General features: G+C 36.8%; 1 protein-coding gene across 3 annotated transcripts in view; it reads left to right on the forward strand.

Annotated features, from left to right (window-relative positions):
- The window catches only part of CLINT1 (clathrin interactor 1), a 47,059-nt gene that overhangs the window by 13,342 nt on the left and 15,353 nt on the right, over positions 1-18,364 (forward strand). For all 3 annotated transcript variants that reach the window (NM_001030615.2, XM_040646896.2, XM_046900349.1), the window contains exons 2-6: positions 9,762-9,866; positions 10,526-10,622; positions 12,119-12,227; positions 13,125-13,289; positions 16,670-16,844. In NM_001030615.2, the coding sequence (NP_001025786.2) occupies positions 9,762-9,866; positions 10,526-10,622; positions 12,119-12,227; positions 13,125-13,289; positions 16,670-16,844 (651 nt within the window). The remainder of the gene's footprint in view (positions 1-9,761; positions 9,867-10,525; positions 10,623-12,118; positions 12,228-13,124; positions 13,290-16,669; positions 16,845-18,364) is intronic.

The following is an 18,364-nucleotide window of genomic DNA, read 5'->3' on the forward strand; positions in this document are numbered from 1 at the left end:
AGTACAAGAAAATGCCGTGGATTGGAAGGTGTAAATTAGGTTGAAGTCTGATTGCTTTATTCTTTCTCAGAAAATAATGTCTTTTTAGTTTTGTGTTGTAATTGAATCTAGCCGCCTTTATTGGGGTTTACTTTTTTGTACTGCTCTTTTACTCATGTAAGAAGCACTGACTCTACAGAAAATCAATCATAAACACTTCTCTTGCTCTCTGTACTGCTCTGTGAAACGTTTTCACAAGTCCTGTTAGCTGGTTGGATCGCTTCTATGAAAAGATTAAAGATGCAGCACCTGACTGAAAATGAGTTGTGATTTTTGCTCTGTCTTCAGGGAAGAAGGCCGATCAACTGCATTTCTTTACAGAATCCAGTCAGACTTTTAAAGTATTTTTATAACTGTTGTAGATTGCTTGTTGCAGAAATAAAATCTGAAGTGGAGAAAGCAGTCTAGATGTGTGAGCAAAAATAACTGTAGCTGTGCAGTTATGAATTGCATATGGAAACATCTTTAGTTCTGCAGTTCCACAAAGTTATCCAAGTTCTGTCATTCCACTTTTTTTTTTTTACTCCATGGCTGCTATTATTTAAGTATAGTGTACTGAACTTAAGAAGTGCATGGTAATAGAGCCTATGAAGCAGGCTTAAATCTGATAAGCCAGTTGTGTGCTCAGAGGAGTGCAAGGAGGCAGGAAACTTGTAAAACTTGCAAAGGATGTGTTGCCTGTCTGAATGAAAAAGTGTTTGTTAGCAAGTAACTCTCCTACCAAAGTGTGAAATGTTGCCTGAAAGGCAGCTCTTTTCACTTGTTTGTGAAATTGGTTTTCATGCTGAAGATGAATCTCATCTGTCATAAGAATGATGTAGATGTAATTTTACTCTAATTTCAACTAAGATTTGAACTGAATACTAATACTGAAGCACACTTCAAAAAGCACTGTGGTATTATTTCCACTGTAAGGTTAAAGGAAGTGTTTTGATTAATTTTAACTTTTTAATAAAGAAGGTGTTTGAATGGCGTAGTACATAAAATGAAAATACTCAGCATTTTAAGATGTAACTGCGGAAATGTGCACTTGAAGTGAAGATGTCTCATCGATAAAGATTAGATGCTAACTGGAGAATGTGATGAAGTGGGTGTTTGGAACTAAAGTTCTGTGAAGAATGGAGAAATACACAAATAGAGCTGGTCTGAAGATGAAAAGATACTGTGTGTAGAGGTGGTACAAAACCACAGTTGGTGGTATTGTCACGTCAGAATCCTCACCAACTGGAGGAATAACACATTGCTGCTCTGCTGACAAATTACAGCATTTAAAGCAGCAGTGTATCTGCTGGTGTAAACCACAAAGGGGTGATTTCATAGAAAAATGCAGCAGTATTAACACACCGCTGCAGGGAATCCATAATAGGAGAGATGAAATCAGCCTTAAATTAAGTGGAAGTATTCATTCCTTGCACAAGTATGCTTTAAGACTACCGTGTAATTGGTTGCTTCACCGTTCCCAACATCTGTACAGGTTACTCCAGCAGTAACATAGCAATTACAGAAAACAGTAAGAATATAGTAAGCTGCAATTGGTAACTTCTACAGAAGGCTTCAGCTATTTATGGTGGTTTCTGTAAATGATAAAGCTTCCAAGCGCTCTAGCAGGATTCAGTTTGATTCTTTTGTCGCTATCCTTTTTGACAGGGTGTTTGTGTGGTGGATTTGGGGTTATCTTGTTTACTTGGTAGTCTTTTGTGGTTAGCAGTTGTAAGGCACAGGAAATAGCTTTATAGTTCCTTTCTCCCTCAAATCGTAATTCATTTGTGGCCATCAGGATGTTTTTCTTGGCTTATCTCTTTCTGTGCAGTTTGCCTTGCACATCTGCCACATAAATTATGAAACTTAACTTGAAAAGCTGGAAATGTGTTTCAGATCCTACTGTAATGAAGATGGTGGTGTTGGTCAGAAAGAGCATAATTGCTGTATGCGTGGAGGATCTGTAATAATATCCAGTATTCGTGTAACAAATTGTCTGGTGTCATTTTTGTAATGCTTCTAAGGACTGGTTTAAAAATAAGGAACTTAAATGGTCAAGTATCATCTCGTGTTGAGCTGTTACCTTTGTGTAACCTGAGGCATTTCACCAGGCGTTTCAGCAGATGGGTACCCATCTGTTTCTTCATTGAATATGGACTTCTGGCTTCGTCTTTGAGATCCATATGTTTCATCTGTAAGGCTCTAAATCTAAGCTGCATGTTTTATAACAAAAGTGACATTACTGACAGGAGCAAAATGAAAATGCATTAAGTTCATTGTGTGTTTTTTCGTTTGTCTTCACCAAGCCAAGTCAGAGATGCTGGCTCAGATCTAATATCCAAGCTCACACCGCTTTTATTCAGAGGGTGCATAGTGTCTTTTTCCTGAATACCTGTTAGTAACACTAGGTGTATGAGTTCCTGAATGACTGTTATACTTGGGAAAAGAAGCTTGAAAGTTACTTGGAACTCATGTTTGGATCAGCAGCCCAATGTAATCCCTCAGAGACTGAAGGAAGAGGTGCCAGCAGAACTGCATGAGTAGAGCTGTCCTTTCCTGGGCTGTTCCCTGCACAGTGTGCTGTGGGGCCCTGAGCAGGCTGGGAGGCAGTACTGTGAGGATCACAATCCTTTTTTAATATTATCAATTCAAACGTTCCTCTGAAAGTATTTCATGCTCTGATGGATAAATATTCAATGATTTTTTTAAAAAGTGATGAATGAAAATGCTTCTGGAAACTAATGAACAGTTTACTAGATGGTGAGATTCTAGCATCTGGGCATGGGGAAGGCAACCTGTACTCTGAAGAGCTGCATAGCTTTTTATATTACTGTGAACTTTCAGTAGCTGAGATTAACTTCCTAGCACATGTTAAGACAGGAACATTGAATAGGAAGGTAACTTTTCAACATTCTCAAGGCTTTTCATCTTCTACTCCTGCTGCACAGGAACCTTTTAATCTAGATACTAAAAATAGTTCAGATGGATGACTCAGAGAGGATGAGTGTTGGGAATAAAGAAAGTTCCCTTCCCTCCACAGGCTGCCTTGTAATGCCTTGCCTCTGTGGATGGGGGTCTTCTTGGTAACAAAGTATTGGGAAAACATCACTGGTGTCTGCCTTATCACTTCTCCAAATGTTCAGTGTTCACTCATATATTTTATAGTGCGCCCATTCATTCTTTTATAAATGTGTTTTCAGCCTCTGTACTGCTCTTTTCTGAAAACATTTGAAAATCTCTTTGGATAGTATCCCCAAAACAAGCACTGTAGGTTAGATGAATAGTTCATGGGTCCTTCTCTAGGCTTGTGAAAGACTGCTAGTTTTGCAGCTGCAAATGGAACAGACAAGCTGGCAGGTTAGGAGGAAATAAGCTGCTGAACACAAAACTGGCACTTGAGCTGTATTTACTGTGTGTCAGCTCAGCCTCCAGATTGAAGTTACTGTTGCCTTTGTCCAGAGGCTTTTTTGTTGAGATTGCCACTGTGCTGGTAGCAAAGTATCTGCATGAGAAAACACTCTTTTTTGTGTACTTCACCAGAAAAATCATTGCAATGTTGAGACAGAGAAGCACAATGACTAAATGAGCAGCTGTGTATGTTGTTTCTTAATCAGATTCAAAGCAGACTTTCCATATTGTAATTTAAGAGTTTCTTAACTATTTATTTTTCAGATGCCATCCTTTTTTTTTATTATTGGTTGGACAGTGCAGTCTAGTTATTTTTAAAATCCACGGAGCTGATAGAACGTGATCTTACTGAATTTTGGGATGTAGACTTCCAAAGTTGTTACTGTAGAAAGTCCTCCTTTTCTATGTCACCAAGTGAGGTGGGGAGATTTTATTCTGAGTCAGCGACAGCTGTTCTGTCATGGAGCAATTTGAAGTTTTCTGTGCTTTTACTTACTGTATAAATTACTGGAGATGTGCAGAAGGCTTCCTAAAAATAAAGAAGCTGCTAACAAAATTACAGAAATAATGAGATTAAAGTGTTATTGTACAAGGCTGCCTATTATAAGGATAATGCTGCTAAACACCTAGTTACTTAGAAGATAAAATTGTGATGTTTGTTTTGCTATTGGAATAACACAAGGCTAAAGTATTTCTTCCTTGCAGGATTTTGTTACTGTACGAGATAGTACAGTACTGTATAATACCAGCTTATGCTGCCCTGCATTCATGCAGATCCTTCCCTATAAGAGACATTTTCTTTAGAAGATACACTTCCTTTAGTATTGCTATTTGTTTGAATAGCGGTAATGTTTCAGCTGTATGTATGATAGTCATGTGTGTAATACATCATTTTTTTTCCCCCCACATTTTGTCTTTAAACTGATATTTTCAGAATAGTCTCATTGGAAACTGTTAATGGTGGTAAAATGTAGGAAGTTTCTCATCTCAGCTTTTAGTATTTTAGTGTTCCCAGTTGTAAAATTAAAAAAAGGAAAACAGAAGGTGCATAATCCAGTGATGTCCTTGGAGTAATAGTTAAAGGCATAATATTATGCACATAGGAGTTCCATGTATACGTGATATTGTAATTGGTTTGAAATATACATTGGAAAAAAAATTTAACTATGTAACCAGGTTTTTCATTCCTGCTGCTGGCTCCCTCAGCACAGTGGGCAGCTTCCCAGAGGTTTGAGAAGTGTTTCTAATTAGGCTTACCCTGTCCAATCCAATACCTTTATCATCACTATAAAGAAACTGTTGTAATATACCCTCTCTGTGACTTCTGTTTATTTTAGTTTTCACGAGATTAGACATGGCATTTCACAAATCTTCTGTGGATCTTATGTCCAGAATGGTGCTTGTGTCCTCAGTGACACCACCCACATCAATAGCAACTCTAATCCTAATGGCGCTTTAATGGAGCGGGCTGACTCGTGCCCCAGGGCATAGTCAGAGCTTTTAAGTTGGAAGCAGAAACACTGACTAAGATCTGTTAGTCTTTGTGATTCCTTAATATGTATTAAAGCAAGTTTCATTCTAAATGGTGTATAATTCTTTCACTACACTTAATATATGAGTACCTTCTTTTCTCATAGCACTTCTTGTTTTCTCTACTGCAAGTTTCCTATTTAAATACCATTTAAAGGTTGCAGTGTGTTAAGGACTAATGCTGCCTGAGCATTGAATATAATGTGCAAGGTTCACATGGTACTTGAAGCTCTGAAATATTGAGACATACAGCTATCTGCTCCTATCCTGATGAACTGATGGTGCTTGTCTTAGAAATGTGTTTTCTCCAGAAGAACACTGCTCCCAGAATCTAACAGTAAGCTGCCTTAATGAGCTGCCATTTCATGCAGGGCGATGAGGTATCAATGCCACTGACCATGGAGAAAATACAGAAGATATGGGAAATGCTTTGTGGAGTTCTTTAGGGAAGGCTGTGGGCACTGAGCTTGGTACCTTTACTAATGCTGCTGCATCTGAGCTTCTAACCAAGTTGGAGTGAGCAAAGACAAAAATTGTTGCACCTTTCTTTAGCAGGTTTGCTGGAAGTGTGTATAAATCACTGTTAAAGTCTTTATTGTTAGTTCAAAGGTTAACATTGGGGTTTGGTGGTTCATTTTAGAGTGGAGGTTAGCTGAGGAAATTTGTTTCTGTGCACATAACCTTTCAGGATTGAACTCATCCCCACTCCTGAGACTTTTTCCACTTCTTTGGCTGACTGTTCAGAGTCTCATATTTCCACAGCAGTGTTTCCAAAGTGTCCCTTGTTCAAGGAGTATGATATATAGAGAGTGATATGATATAGTGCTGATGCATTACTGACAGCAGGATACACCTCTTCCTCACTAATACTGTCTTACTGAGCATTTGTAGCTTGGTTCATGCATTCCTGTGTAAGGAATGAACCCAGCAGAGTTGCCAGGACACGGCACAGAGCTTTGTGCTGGAGTACGTGTGAATCCAGCAGAAGCTTTCTGCCAGAGCATGACTTACTGGTGTCTGTATTTGTGGCCACGTTGTGGGTCACTTTCCCTGTCCACTGATATGGGAAGATGCCATTCTTACAGTTTGCCTTTAGTATGTCATCCTGTGGAGTGTTCCTGCAGTCTGTAAGGCTGTGTATGTACAAATAGGCCATCCACAAGCTGTATTTCCTTTACAGAGTATTGCTCAGAGGGTAATCTCAGACCTGTAGGATTTTTCTTTTCCTATGCCTGAAAGCTGTGGACCTTTTTGGACCCTTGCAAGTAGAAAGGTTGAGGTAGCAGATAGTACTTTTTTTTTTTCATGGTTTTTCTTTTCCCTTTCGATTTTTTTTTTATATTTTTTGGTATGGAACTTCTTGTTAGGGAGAATAAACTTGCAAGGAAAAAGAACATCAACTAAATATTATCCTCTGTCTTAAACTGTACATTTAAAGTAAGTGGAAAAACTACTCACTGCTCACATACCTCTACTCTCCCCTTTTTTCTTTAATTGGTTTTTTAGACTACTGCAGCATCCTGATGACATCTTAATCTCAAATTTACAAATCTCACTAGATAGCTTAGAAAAAAACTTGGTATTATTTAATAAGCTCCTGGATCCTTTGAGAGATTTTTCTTGGGAAAGTGCAGGCAAAAACTTGGGCAACGTGTTTTTGGGATGTTTTATCAATGGTACATTGATTCAGTTTCAGAGTGTGTTACGATACAGTAAGATGCATGGAAAACTTAACTGTATTTGCCTTTTTTTGAAGAAGTAGTGATGTCTCATTGTCTGCAGTCAGAGATAATAAAAAATGTAAGTGGGTAATAGCTATACTTTTCAATGGCAATGTGCATTTATTCATCTGGAGAACCCGAGTCTCAGATAATAGGTACCTGCTCAGCGTTGCTGTAATTGGTAGATGTAAGCATTTAAAGTTGAGCATTCTCTTGTGAGCAATGCAGAAACAAATCTTTTGCTTGCCATCCCTGTGCTCGCTGCATCACAGAGGTGTGACGGTGCTCTTCTGGCTTTACTGAGCTGTTTTGTTTTTTAAAGGAAACAACGCTGAAGCAATTTGTAAGGGGTACAGGCAAGAAAATAATAATCTGACATTAGTCTGATTTAATAGACCTAAAAGAACTGTAGCACACAACCCGAAAGGAATGCAACAGCTTGTAGTGTTGGTGTCAACCCATCTATTTATTTTGTGTATATTAATTTTTATGTTATATATATGTTTTTATATAATTTTTATGTAACTTTTGGAATACACTTCATGTGTCCAATGTCTTTGTCCATGTTAAAAGTTCCTGTAAAGGTGCTTGTTGTAGGATTCCAATTGTGCAGGGCTTCAATTAGCAGTTGTGTGTAAATCCAAATGTACTCCTGTAGGATTTGTTAAACACCGGCTGCTTTAGGATGCTCTGTCAGTTCCAACCCATGGACATCTATTAGTTTGCAGAGCAGGCTGTGTCCATAGGATCCGGCAGGACTCCCTGGAAGCCACCCAGTATAAACTAATCAGAGAGCCCCCCCTGGTGTCGGAAAGTGTCCTCGGATATCAAATTCACATCAATCACAGGAAGTCTTGGCAGTCAAGCTAGTCACTTTTTCCCTTCACATCTGGACGTAAATTATTATTATTTTTTGTTGCAGAGGTCACAGGCATCATGGGTAGGGCATGGAACGAGGGCCATAGAAAACATGGGAAAGGAAGAATAAAACTATATTTCCACCTTTTTAGAAGTGGTTATTTTTAAGTGACCTGGAACGATGCCAAACTACACAACTTTTTTTTTTATTTTTGAAGTTTACATTTGTTGCCGAATTAAATGTGGCTTAAAGATGCTTTGTTTTGGAACGCTTTGTGCTGTTACATCTCATCTTGACGTCTATCAAAGGGATTTCTCCTGGTTGCTCTGAACAATAACTTCACTGCAGGATTGTTTTAGAAATAGAGCTTTTTTTTCCCCAGTTTCGTCAGTTTTAAGTTCACCTTCTATTTTTTTATTGTTACCTCAGTTCCCCTGGTTCTCTGTTTTTCACCCTTGGTGCTCTTCCATACCTTATGCTGCTGTTCCTTTACAGTTAGTTTGCATCTTTTCATGCATTTTCCAATCTTAAATGTTTTACTCTAACAAATGAAGGAAATGCTTAACTTTATGCTCTTCCACCCACCCCCAGCTCCTCATCACATCTCAAACAAGTGCTTAAGGAGGGTTATAAAAACAAACAGAACTTTTCCATTCAACTCCCTGGCTTGCCTTGCTCAGGACAAGGGAACTAGTGTGCTGAAAGCAGCACAGCTCTGGAGCCTCTAGCTTTGCCTTGTGGCTTTCTTGTTTGTTTTGGGTATTTTTTTTAAGATCCATGCATCTGGGAAATAAAAGTTGTATTAGCTTGCATTTGTATGGGTGGCAAACAAAAATGTCAAAAACAGGAGCTTGAGGTGCATTTAGTGTAAATGAATTTGTAAAACCTTAATTGCTGTTGTTCATACCTACTGCTGTGTTCCTGCATGTTTTTTTTAATACAGATGAGTTCTGCGAGCTTTCTGATTATTTATTCAGTCATATAACTTACGTTCTCTTTAGACACAAAGTTGAATAAAATCATCCATCAGAATCTGACAGCAGGAATTCTCATGCTGAGAATCCAAGCTTAAGTCCAGGAATCTTATTCTGTTTTAACAATTACCTTCTGTGTGCTCTTTCGGACTTAAGGGGATCTCATTCTTGCTTCTACTCCCTGCCCCAAGATCTTTGCTATCTTTATGCCAAGTAAAACTGAACGTGATAACTCCTACATGGACAGAGGGGTAACTACAAAGCATCTTGATTTTTCTCCTGGGGGGGAGAGTGTTAAGTGATGAACACCACCTCAACATTGTATTATAATATCACTTTATTCCTTTTACAATTCAACTAATTTGACTTCATTGGATGATGGGTATATTGGAGTCACCTTGCAGGACTGGCTTCTGAAACCAACTGCGCAATGCACTTTAACTAAATTTTCAGACTTCTCTTCAATTTGTGTACATATGTAACTTGTCAGTTATTTTGGATGTGCTGCAAAGAATGCAAGGACAACAGGCTACTTATCAACATCTGTAATATAGCTCGTATGGGGAAAAAAAATGCTTTTTTCCAAGTTACATTTTTCTGTGAACTCTTATAGAGGTTGCTTGAATTCCTTGTAATCTTTGCATTGCTGTAATTGTAAAACAGCTTTTCTTTTTGTTTTCCCTTGAATAAATTTTAGGTGGAAAACAGACCCTCTAGTGAATCTCATCTCTACTGTGGTCTTCCACTGGAGTGTTGTTTTGGGGTTTGGTTCCTGGCTTTTTTTTTTTTTTTACCATCGCCTGTTTGGTGTTGATATTCGTGAGTTTCTCATAGCACTCATCATTCATAAAACCTGCTGCTGATTGAGTTGTAAAGCTTCTTGCGTATAAACACATGGTACAAAGCTCTAAGCAAGCCAAGTCTAGTCAGGGAAGCTATCACCTTTGACTATAGTGGTTCAGTTTGGATTTTAATTCGATCAAAAGCCATTTTTACTGGACTGAATCCAGCTCTAATGTAATCCATAGTTCCTCATCTATATTCTTGAAGACTAATGGAATAGCAAAACCTTAAAGATAACATAAATGTGTTGTATAGTGTCCTCAGGATAACTCCTACACTAAAGATGTTTTTTCCCACCCTGTAGAGGTATCTCGTTAAGGTACCCACTAGTATCATTATTAAGTTTTCATGTGTTTCTCAGTTTCGATGGGAATCTTTGTGTGTGTTAATTTTTTTCTTCCTTTGCAGCACCAATGTGGTTATGAATTATTCAGAAATAGAGTCTAAGGTTCGAGAAGCAACCAATGATGATCCATGGGGACCTTCAGGGCAACTCATGGGAGAGATTGCCAAGTAAGTGATAATTTGAGTCAGTGATGAAGAAAGGCACATCTTATAGCGGAATGTGAAATTTGCTGTTAAATCAACTCTGTGGTATGCTGACTGATAATACTGAAGGGATGCTGTAAAGAAATTCCTCTTTTTTTAACGTAGAATCTTTTTTAAATGCGTAATCTTAAAATGTATTGGGAACTGTCAAGCAGAAAACATAGTCAAATTGTTTTTGAAACTTGATTTTTACATATGTAACCTCAGCATTTGTTCAGCAGGTTTGACTTTTTTGGAGTGTTCATTTTCAAACTGATTTTCTGCGACTTTCTAAATAGAACAGAACTGGTCAAATCCTTTTTTGAATTGTTTTCTGCCAAAATTAGTTTGGAGGTTACATGTTTGAGTAGTTGCTGTGCTTGTTAGGGTATTTTTATTCTCTAAGGCAGTAGAAGAATGCATTTCATAGATGTGTAGATTAATTTTTTTCTTTTGTAGTCCTACAATGTAAATTACTTCTGTAGGACTAAGAAACTGTGATAGTTTTTTCCCTTGTAATGCTGTCAAACTCAGATGGGTTTAGATCAAGCCTGCCATCTACTGTCAGTGCTGAGACCTAACAAGCTGTTATTGCAAGCCACTGAGAATAAAATTTCTTTACTCCTTTTGTTTAATTTTTTTAGGGCAACATTCATGTATGAACAGTTTCCAGAACTTATGAACATGCTTTGGACTCGCATGCTGAAAGACAATAAAAAGAACTGGAGGAGAGTTTATAAGGTGTGTATGAATACATGAAGTATTCAGGATTTTGTTTGGTTTACGAAGGATATAAGTGTAATATTATGATTTAGTGTCTTATTTAGATATCACTTACTCTGCTAGCAACCTTTAATTTCTTTACTAACTCTGTTTAATAATCCTATTGTTGCAATCAAAGATGTCCTTCAATGGAAAAGTAAATATCTGCTTTTAGAAAAGATACTTAATGAGTGTGATATTGTAATTACATTTTGCTGATGTTCAAGTATTGGAGTAATATTCACATTTTTAATCTAACCAAGGGAATTGTTACTGTGCTACAAGAGAAGCAGATGATAAATTATTATGCTATCAAGACAGTGTTCTTAAAGGAATTAAAAAATAGCTGAAATAAGACTTAAATGTAATCTTAATTGTATGACAGTTCATAATTCTGTAAATTGTGGTTTTGCTTTGAGTGGAGGAAGTTTTGTTAGAGATCTTGTTGTATGAGGGTATGTCCTACTTGCATTTTGGAAACAGAACTGAAAATCATTTGCATTTTTCTTGTCTTCGGCTAATTAGCATGGTATGGAAACTTTTTGCTTAAGAATATCATGCTGCACTTAAAGTGGTGTTCAGTGTTCACTGAATTATGCAAATATAACCTCATTTTTTTTAGAACTGATGTATTAAACTAGCTTATTTTGTTGATGCCTGGGTTGGAACAAGACAATTAATTCCAAGGCATAGTTTGTGCTTTTCACAGGTGCTTGATGTTTTGTATTCATAGTAATTGTTTTCCCCGAAGTACAATATAAATTAATATTTAATGCTATCACACATAACTACTTAATGTTATAAAGACTGCTTGGAATTGCTTATCAGTTTTGGATAGGTTGAAATATAATGATAGTTTTTAGCTGTTAAAGGCACTACTTTAAAGTGGTTTTTTTCCCCAGATAGAAATCCTAAACTTAAAAAACTGCAATTAAAGTAATTCTTAAACTTCATTTATTTCATAACTTCCTCAAATTTGTCCTGAAATGCAGTTTTGAATATCCATTGCATCCAGCGTAAGGCTTCTTACATCTCTATTGGAGTTACTTTTCAGTGAAAACTATTGGAAGCTGTGACTGAGAAGTGAAAGAAAATGTTTCATTTTGCAGTTACTTTTTTTTTCTCTTAAATTTCTTTGTGTATTTTAAAACAAGCAGTCACTGATGCAGGCAATTACTTGTGATTTGGTTACAATAAATGATAGTTTAACACATACAGTTTTGATATCCTGAAGACCAAAAGGTGTGTGTTTGTGGGAAGAGAGGGGAGAAGATGGACGTTGGCTTTTTGCTTTTGTTTTTTCTCTGTAGGTGAATCCATATGATAAGCAGTTATATAAAAGGGGAAGATCTTATTACTTAATAGTTTTGGTGGGGGCAGGTTTGGATTTCAATTCTTTTTTGTTTTGTTTTTTTTTTTAAAAAAAAAAACGAGCTTTTGTTCATGCAATCATAAGGTGCTTTGTATTTTTATAGTCTTTGCTGCTCCTAGCTTACCTCATAAGGAACGGATCAGAGCGTGTTGTTACAAGTGCCAGAGAACACATTTATGATTTGCGATCCCTGGAAAATTACCACTTTGTAGGTGAGCAATAGAAAAATCTTATAAGCAAATTAAAACAGTAGTTGGAGTTGTCAGTCACCTGAACCAGCTTAGAAGCTTCCCCAGTCTAATTAGAATGTGACTGTTGCCAGTTGTGTGAAGAGTGCAGAATCCAAGACGTGGGACCCTAGAGTATTAATTAGTGAAGACAAGAACTTGCAGAAAAGACTGGCTAATAACAACAGAACCAACACAACATGAGTGTTCGGGTTTTTATTAAAATATGCACTAGAGACTGGTCCCCTGTGGTGTCCGTAAAGGAATAGCTTTAATCATATGGGAAGAAAAGGTTAGAGCTCCAAAACACACACATCTGTTTGAAGCTAGGGCTTTTTCCTCCCACCAAATAATATTTACAGTGCAAAGGCAGCAAGGCCAGTGTGTGTTTTGAATGTGAAAAAGGCTGGGAAAGGAGCATATTTAGCTTGTAGTACATCCCAACTGAAAGCACTTTTTCAAAAATTGAGTTTTGCAGTAAGAGTGAGTTCTTGCAATTAAAGTTGCAAAAACTGTACCAGAAAGACTGAGCAAAAAGGCTTATGTTCTGGAGGGTTAAAATATTTTGTGGAAAATATAATTTTTATTTATCATTATTGATCTTTTCAATGTTTCGGCAGCAGTTAAACACTTTCTAAACACACCATTTCAGTGAACTGTCATTTATGTAAGGCTGAACATTGTGTTGAAACAATATTTGGTCCCCTTAAAACAGAAGCAGTGGACCTTGGTATCCATAAGATCTTTCACTTCAATTACTTTAATCGTAATTTAAAGTTTCTTGTTAGTTTGTGAAGTTCACTATTAGTGCCTCTGATTTATTTTCTTTTCTCATTTCTTCCCCTTCTCTTTCACACTCCCTTTCCTGCATTACTTACATAGATGAAAATGGCAAGGACCAGGGTATAAATATACGCCAGAAAGTAAAAGAAATGGTTGAATTTGCACAAGATGATGATCGACTTCGGGAAGAAAGGAAGAAAGCAAAGAAGAACAAAGACAAATACATTGGTGTTTCTTCGGACAGTGTAGGAGGGTTCCGATATAGTAAGTACTAATGAGGATTTGATGGTCAAGAGTTGACAATCCAGGCTTTGAACTTGCCTTAGATATGCAGGGGAAAAAGCCCCAATAATTACTAAGGAATTTCTAAGATGCTCTTTTAGATGTTTTTTTCTTTGTAATTCTTTAACTGTCAGTGTTTGTATTATTATTAAATAAATTTGCACTTCTTTCCCCCACATATAAATCTAAATCAATTACTTCAAAAACCTATTTTTCATTGGCAGATTCTTCAGTTTTTTTAGTGAGTTTTCATGTAAATAAGTTAACAAAAAACTTACAGGTGAAATTGATGCAGTGGCTTAGCCAAAGCTCAGCTGTTTCGTTTTTACCTTTAGATGGAGTGTCACTGAGAAATGAATGCTGCTGTAGCAGTAGGGAAGTCAGTTTCTTACTCTTACTGTAATAAAAAAAAAAAGTGATACTTTCTGTCTCCCATAGGACAAGAATACTGTTTTACCTACTTTCTGCAACCTACTTTAGAACCATTGTTTAACTGGAATTAGGGCTTTCAGGACAGTACCACTTGTTTGGTCAAACAATGGAGGTACTATATACCATTAGGGTTGTTAATTCACCGAGTAATTCTCTTTAGACATTTGAGAGATAACTGGATTATCTATGTGGATTCTGTTGTCTGTCAGATTTGACTTTAAATATGTGCACCATGTATATCGTACACCTTATATATCAGGAGTTTGTCAAGTCACTGTCTCAGTGTTTTTGAAACCTTGTTTGATTAGTAGTGTTGGTCCTACGTGCTTTTCAGGGGAAGACTCCCAGAGGTAAGACACAATTTGCTTTATGTAGACCTATTAAGCTTATATAGGATTTTGGCAGTAGAAGATGAAATACCATCAATTTGTTTTTGTTTATAGAGAGTACACTCTTCTGTCTGACAACCTTGATCAGATAAAGGCTCACAACTGGTACACTGTGTTTTCATACTTAGTCCAAGTGTGCAGCTTCCTTCTTGCTCCCCAGTCCCTGCCATAGTGCGTAGCAGGGATCTGAGCTTGAACCTGCTTTTTATGTATGATGCATCCCAGCATGTCATCCATTATTTAGCTGTCAGTCTTAAAATGTTTATCTTATTTTCTTTGGCATGGGTAGATTCTTGGGTTCTTTTATTAAGGGATGAGCCCCCATGTCACAATGATACAAGCCTTTGGTTTGCTAAAATCAGTGACTTCTTTGAGTGAAAGGTTTGGTATATGATATGTATGAGTAGGAACTGCACGTGACCTATACTTAAACTGCTACTGTTTAGTGCTTTGCATTTTTTTCTCCTCTTTACTTGTGCTCTACAATTTTTGACAGGCTACTTCCCCATGTTCCTCTGTTCTCCATTTTCCTCATATGCAGAGTAGATGAAAATCTCCATCTCTGTGGCAGGATGTCTCTATTATATTCTTACAGGCTGTTGCTACTAGCTTGGAACTCTGCTGGTTCTCTCTTTAAGAAATACTTATGAGTCACTGCATCTGTACTTCAAGTACATGCTCCTCTATCTATTCTCTCTGTGCTTTTCTTTTGACTTGCTCTGAACAGAGTCGTGATCCATCTATGTATGCTGGGTAGAAGATTTTTTTTTTCCATATATTCTTAAGATATCATTCAAGTTTTTGAGTTTAAAGGACTATCTCCTTTTGTCATGTATTCCGTTTTTATGGTAAAGGATTTTTAATTTTACTCTCATTTGTTGAGTAAAGTCCTTAATCTTCCTAGCTGCACAAAACAAGTTTTCTCTCCCAGGTCAGACTTCTAACCTAAAAAAAAATCTAGTTACTTAAATAGAAAATGCATGTATTTTCACAGTTCTCATTAGTTCTTTTTGTCCGGAAAATGCTGAGTTCTAAGTTCTTATCTTTATTTTAAAATTCCTATTGCACAAGGAAATCTTTTAATGGAACCTACTTTAAAATGCTTGGGAGCATGACATAAGCTGAAATAAGGCCATTTCATTCTCCTGCAAAATTTAATGTAGTACTGCTGTTTCTTACAGTTTTTCCTTCTCTGGTGAAAGAGATCCCACTGAGTGTCTGCTTGATTTCTATCAGGCGCTCAACTTTGAACAAATTTGTCTGTCCTTTGTAGAGCTAAACAAAATATGATTGGAGACATGCATTGGAGACAATTTCTTTGATGAGAAAAATGTATTCTCTGGTATATCATGTTATTGGGCAGATGGATCTCAAATTCCACACCTTGTAGAGCTGAAATCCATCATTTTCTTTTTATTAAAAATGGCTTAATTGAATTCATCTTGAACATTACCCAAGCTACAATTTAATTTGTATGTTAACCTGAAGTACTGAATTTTTCACCATTCTTCCTTTCTTCTCTTCAGTCTTACTCAGCTTTTGCAGTAAAATTCACATATTTCAATAGTATAAAAAAAAAAAACACAATCCTTTTCCATGTGTGATGGTCCCAAATAAAAAATGCATATGTTTAAAATTTTTGTCTAGAAACTGAGCTATACTCAGTTGTTCTGGGTTGTTCTGTATATACTAGCTAGCAAAGCATGCTGTGGTTCTGATAGGTTAAGTCTTTGTTACACTTTTAAAGTGCTCTTTTTTCTTGTAATTTAAACTCAGTTTGTCTAGGTGTGATTAAGTCTAGGCTTAGGTTCTTTTACAAAATTTTCTTAATCAGATGAACTGATGTCAAGTAAAACTATCAGCTATCTTTAAGGTCTCACTGTGGAGCTCTCAATTACTTGATTAGAAAGGGACAGATTTTCTAAGTGTTCAGTAAAGACCAGGGTACTCCATGGCTGAAGAAAAGGTGAGTTGCTTTACAGCCTCTTTTTCATCTTTTTGAAAGATTTTATTTAAATGATGAGCATAGAAGAAGAACAAAGTTACTGTGCATTTCACTCTTGTCTTTCAATATTTTGGTACAATGCTTTTATCTGTTCTTGAATTTCGGTGTATAAAAACCTTTGATTTACCTCTGTGAGCAGGTCGGCTCGGGATGAAATATCATGCATTAAGTGACTGTTATAGAACTAGGATGTCCCATTTCCAATAAGCTGCTTATGCAGACAGGGTTGGTTGTACTTCTTGGGGTTCTCCAGCAGAATCCAATAGTATCCTGATGTGCTGCGTAGTATGTTAAGATTGTGTGGATGTCATAAACAAAAGTCTTTGATTCTGCATTTCTGCCACTTAATGATGTGTGTTACATGCTGTGCCTTGCTGTAGAAATGTTAATTCAGCATTACAGGAGCTTTCAGTTTGCTTTGAAAACGTGTAAGCTTTATGTATGTAGGGGGGAGAAACTTGAGAACAATTTGAAAGGGACCACAGGCATTCATTTGCTGTTACCTTTAGTATTTTTTGTCTTAATGCCTTACACAGGTGAAAGATACGATCCTGAGCCCAAGTCAAAATGGGATGAAGATTGGGATAAAAAATCTACTTTTCCGTTCAGTGATAAGTTAGGTGAGCTAAGCGACAAAATTGGAAGCACAATCGATGACACCATCAGCAAGTTCCGAAGGAAAGACAGAGAGGACTCTCCAGAAAGATGCAGGTACTAGAGCTATTTTAACATGGATTTCTTCTGTGAAATTGCTGTTACAAAGCTCTTTGACACTACTGATTATTAGTTACAATCTGCTGCCATTCTTTGTGTGGAAACGTGTTTAGGGTCAATACCTGCTTCTCTTACGCAGCTTAGCCTCAGGGAATAATGTAGCTCTGTTCATAGTTAACTGCTTTTGGCTGCCTTCCACTATAGCCCCTAGCTTAGATGGCTGCTGGCAGTGCAGGGAATTTGGCTGAAGTTCCTAAGCTTTTGCTTGTCTCAGCATTTCAGTGGTCTTCCTTGTGCCAGTGTACCTGAAGCTGCTGTTTTAATGCTACAGTTATGCCAAATGCTGAAGTGTTAAAGAAGAGGGAGATACAAAATTGCTTTAGTCTGTCTTGATGCAATGCTGCTTCACTATGCTTATCTGAGGAAGAACATAGTACAGGTGACTGACTTCTGCACATTAAAAAGAAAAACAAAACAGAACCTTCTCGAGAAACTTGTATTTTATGTATGGCAACTAATTATTTTGAATTAGGAAGAAAACCTACTCTGCTTTGCCTGTAGAAAGATCTTTAAAAACATCACTTTTCAACATGTGCGTTAAATTTTATTATCCAGAGATCAAATTCACACTTAAGAGTTTGAAATTGCTGAAGAGGAAGTATTTAAGTATATTGAAATCATACCTTTTTGGGAAACAGCTTAAATTCAAATATGCACTGAGATCTGATGAGCATTTCTTACAGGGAACATGTTCAAAAACATTCACACACACATATACTATATGTTTATCCACATAGATGTACATTTTGCATATGTGTATGTATATATTACAAAATCTATGAAACTGGAGCAATTTCATAGGAAAACTAAAATAATGGTAGCATTTCCAAGATAAAGGCAGCATGGTCGTCTTACTATGACATGAATAAATCATAAAACTCTTATTCTTTGCACACATCTGAGTTTTCTCTTAGAACTTGCTGTTGATAGACTACAAAGAAGACAGGAACAGAAGAAAAGTTAACAATTCCAAACTTAATGATACATTGCTGTGTGCTTTTCTGTACTTTCAAAAGCAGTGTGTCCTGATGGCCGTACAGTTCACTGTCTACAGTTCATGTAGAAAATGTGCAATAAACAGTTTTATGTTCTGCTTTATTTCTGAATGGCTCCTGAACTCGTGCTGATATAAAGCCTTGCACCTTCCAGAATTTCACAGTCCTTCATGCAGTCTGATCTTTTTAAAGAGGCAGCTTATTCTGGTGACATTTGCTGTATATCTCTATCACAAATTATGATCATATTTGCCTTTGGTTAATACCGTATTTTTCATTTCTCTTTTGATCTTGTAAGCCTTGTCCCTTCTTTTTTGCTGTTCTTCCATTTTGTAATAAATGTTAGGTTAGTATTTGCTTTCTTGAATTTTGTTGATCTCCAATGGTAAACTCAAGATTTGAAATAAAAGGGGAATTTGGGGGGCCTAAACGAGCAAGAAAGATTTTTGGTAGCTGCAGATT

Source organism: Gallus gallus, chromosome 13 (genome assembly GCF_016699485.2).
Source record: "Gallus gallus isolate bGalGal1 chromosome 13, bGalGal1.mat.broiler.GRCg7b, whole genome shotgun sequence".
NCBI lineage: Eukaryota > Metazoa > Chordata > Aves > Galliformes > Phasianidae > Gallus > Gallus gallus.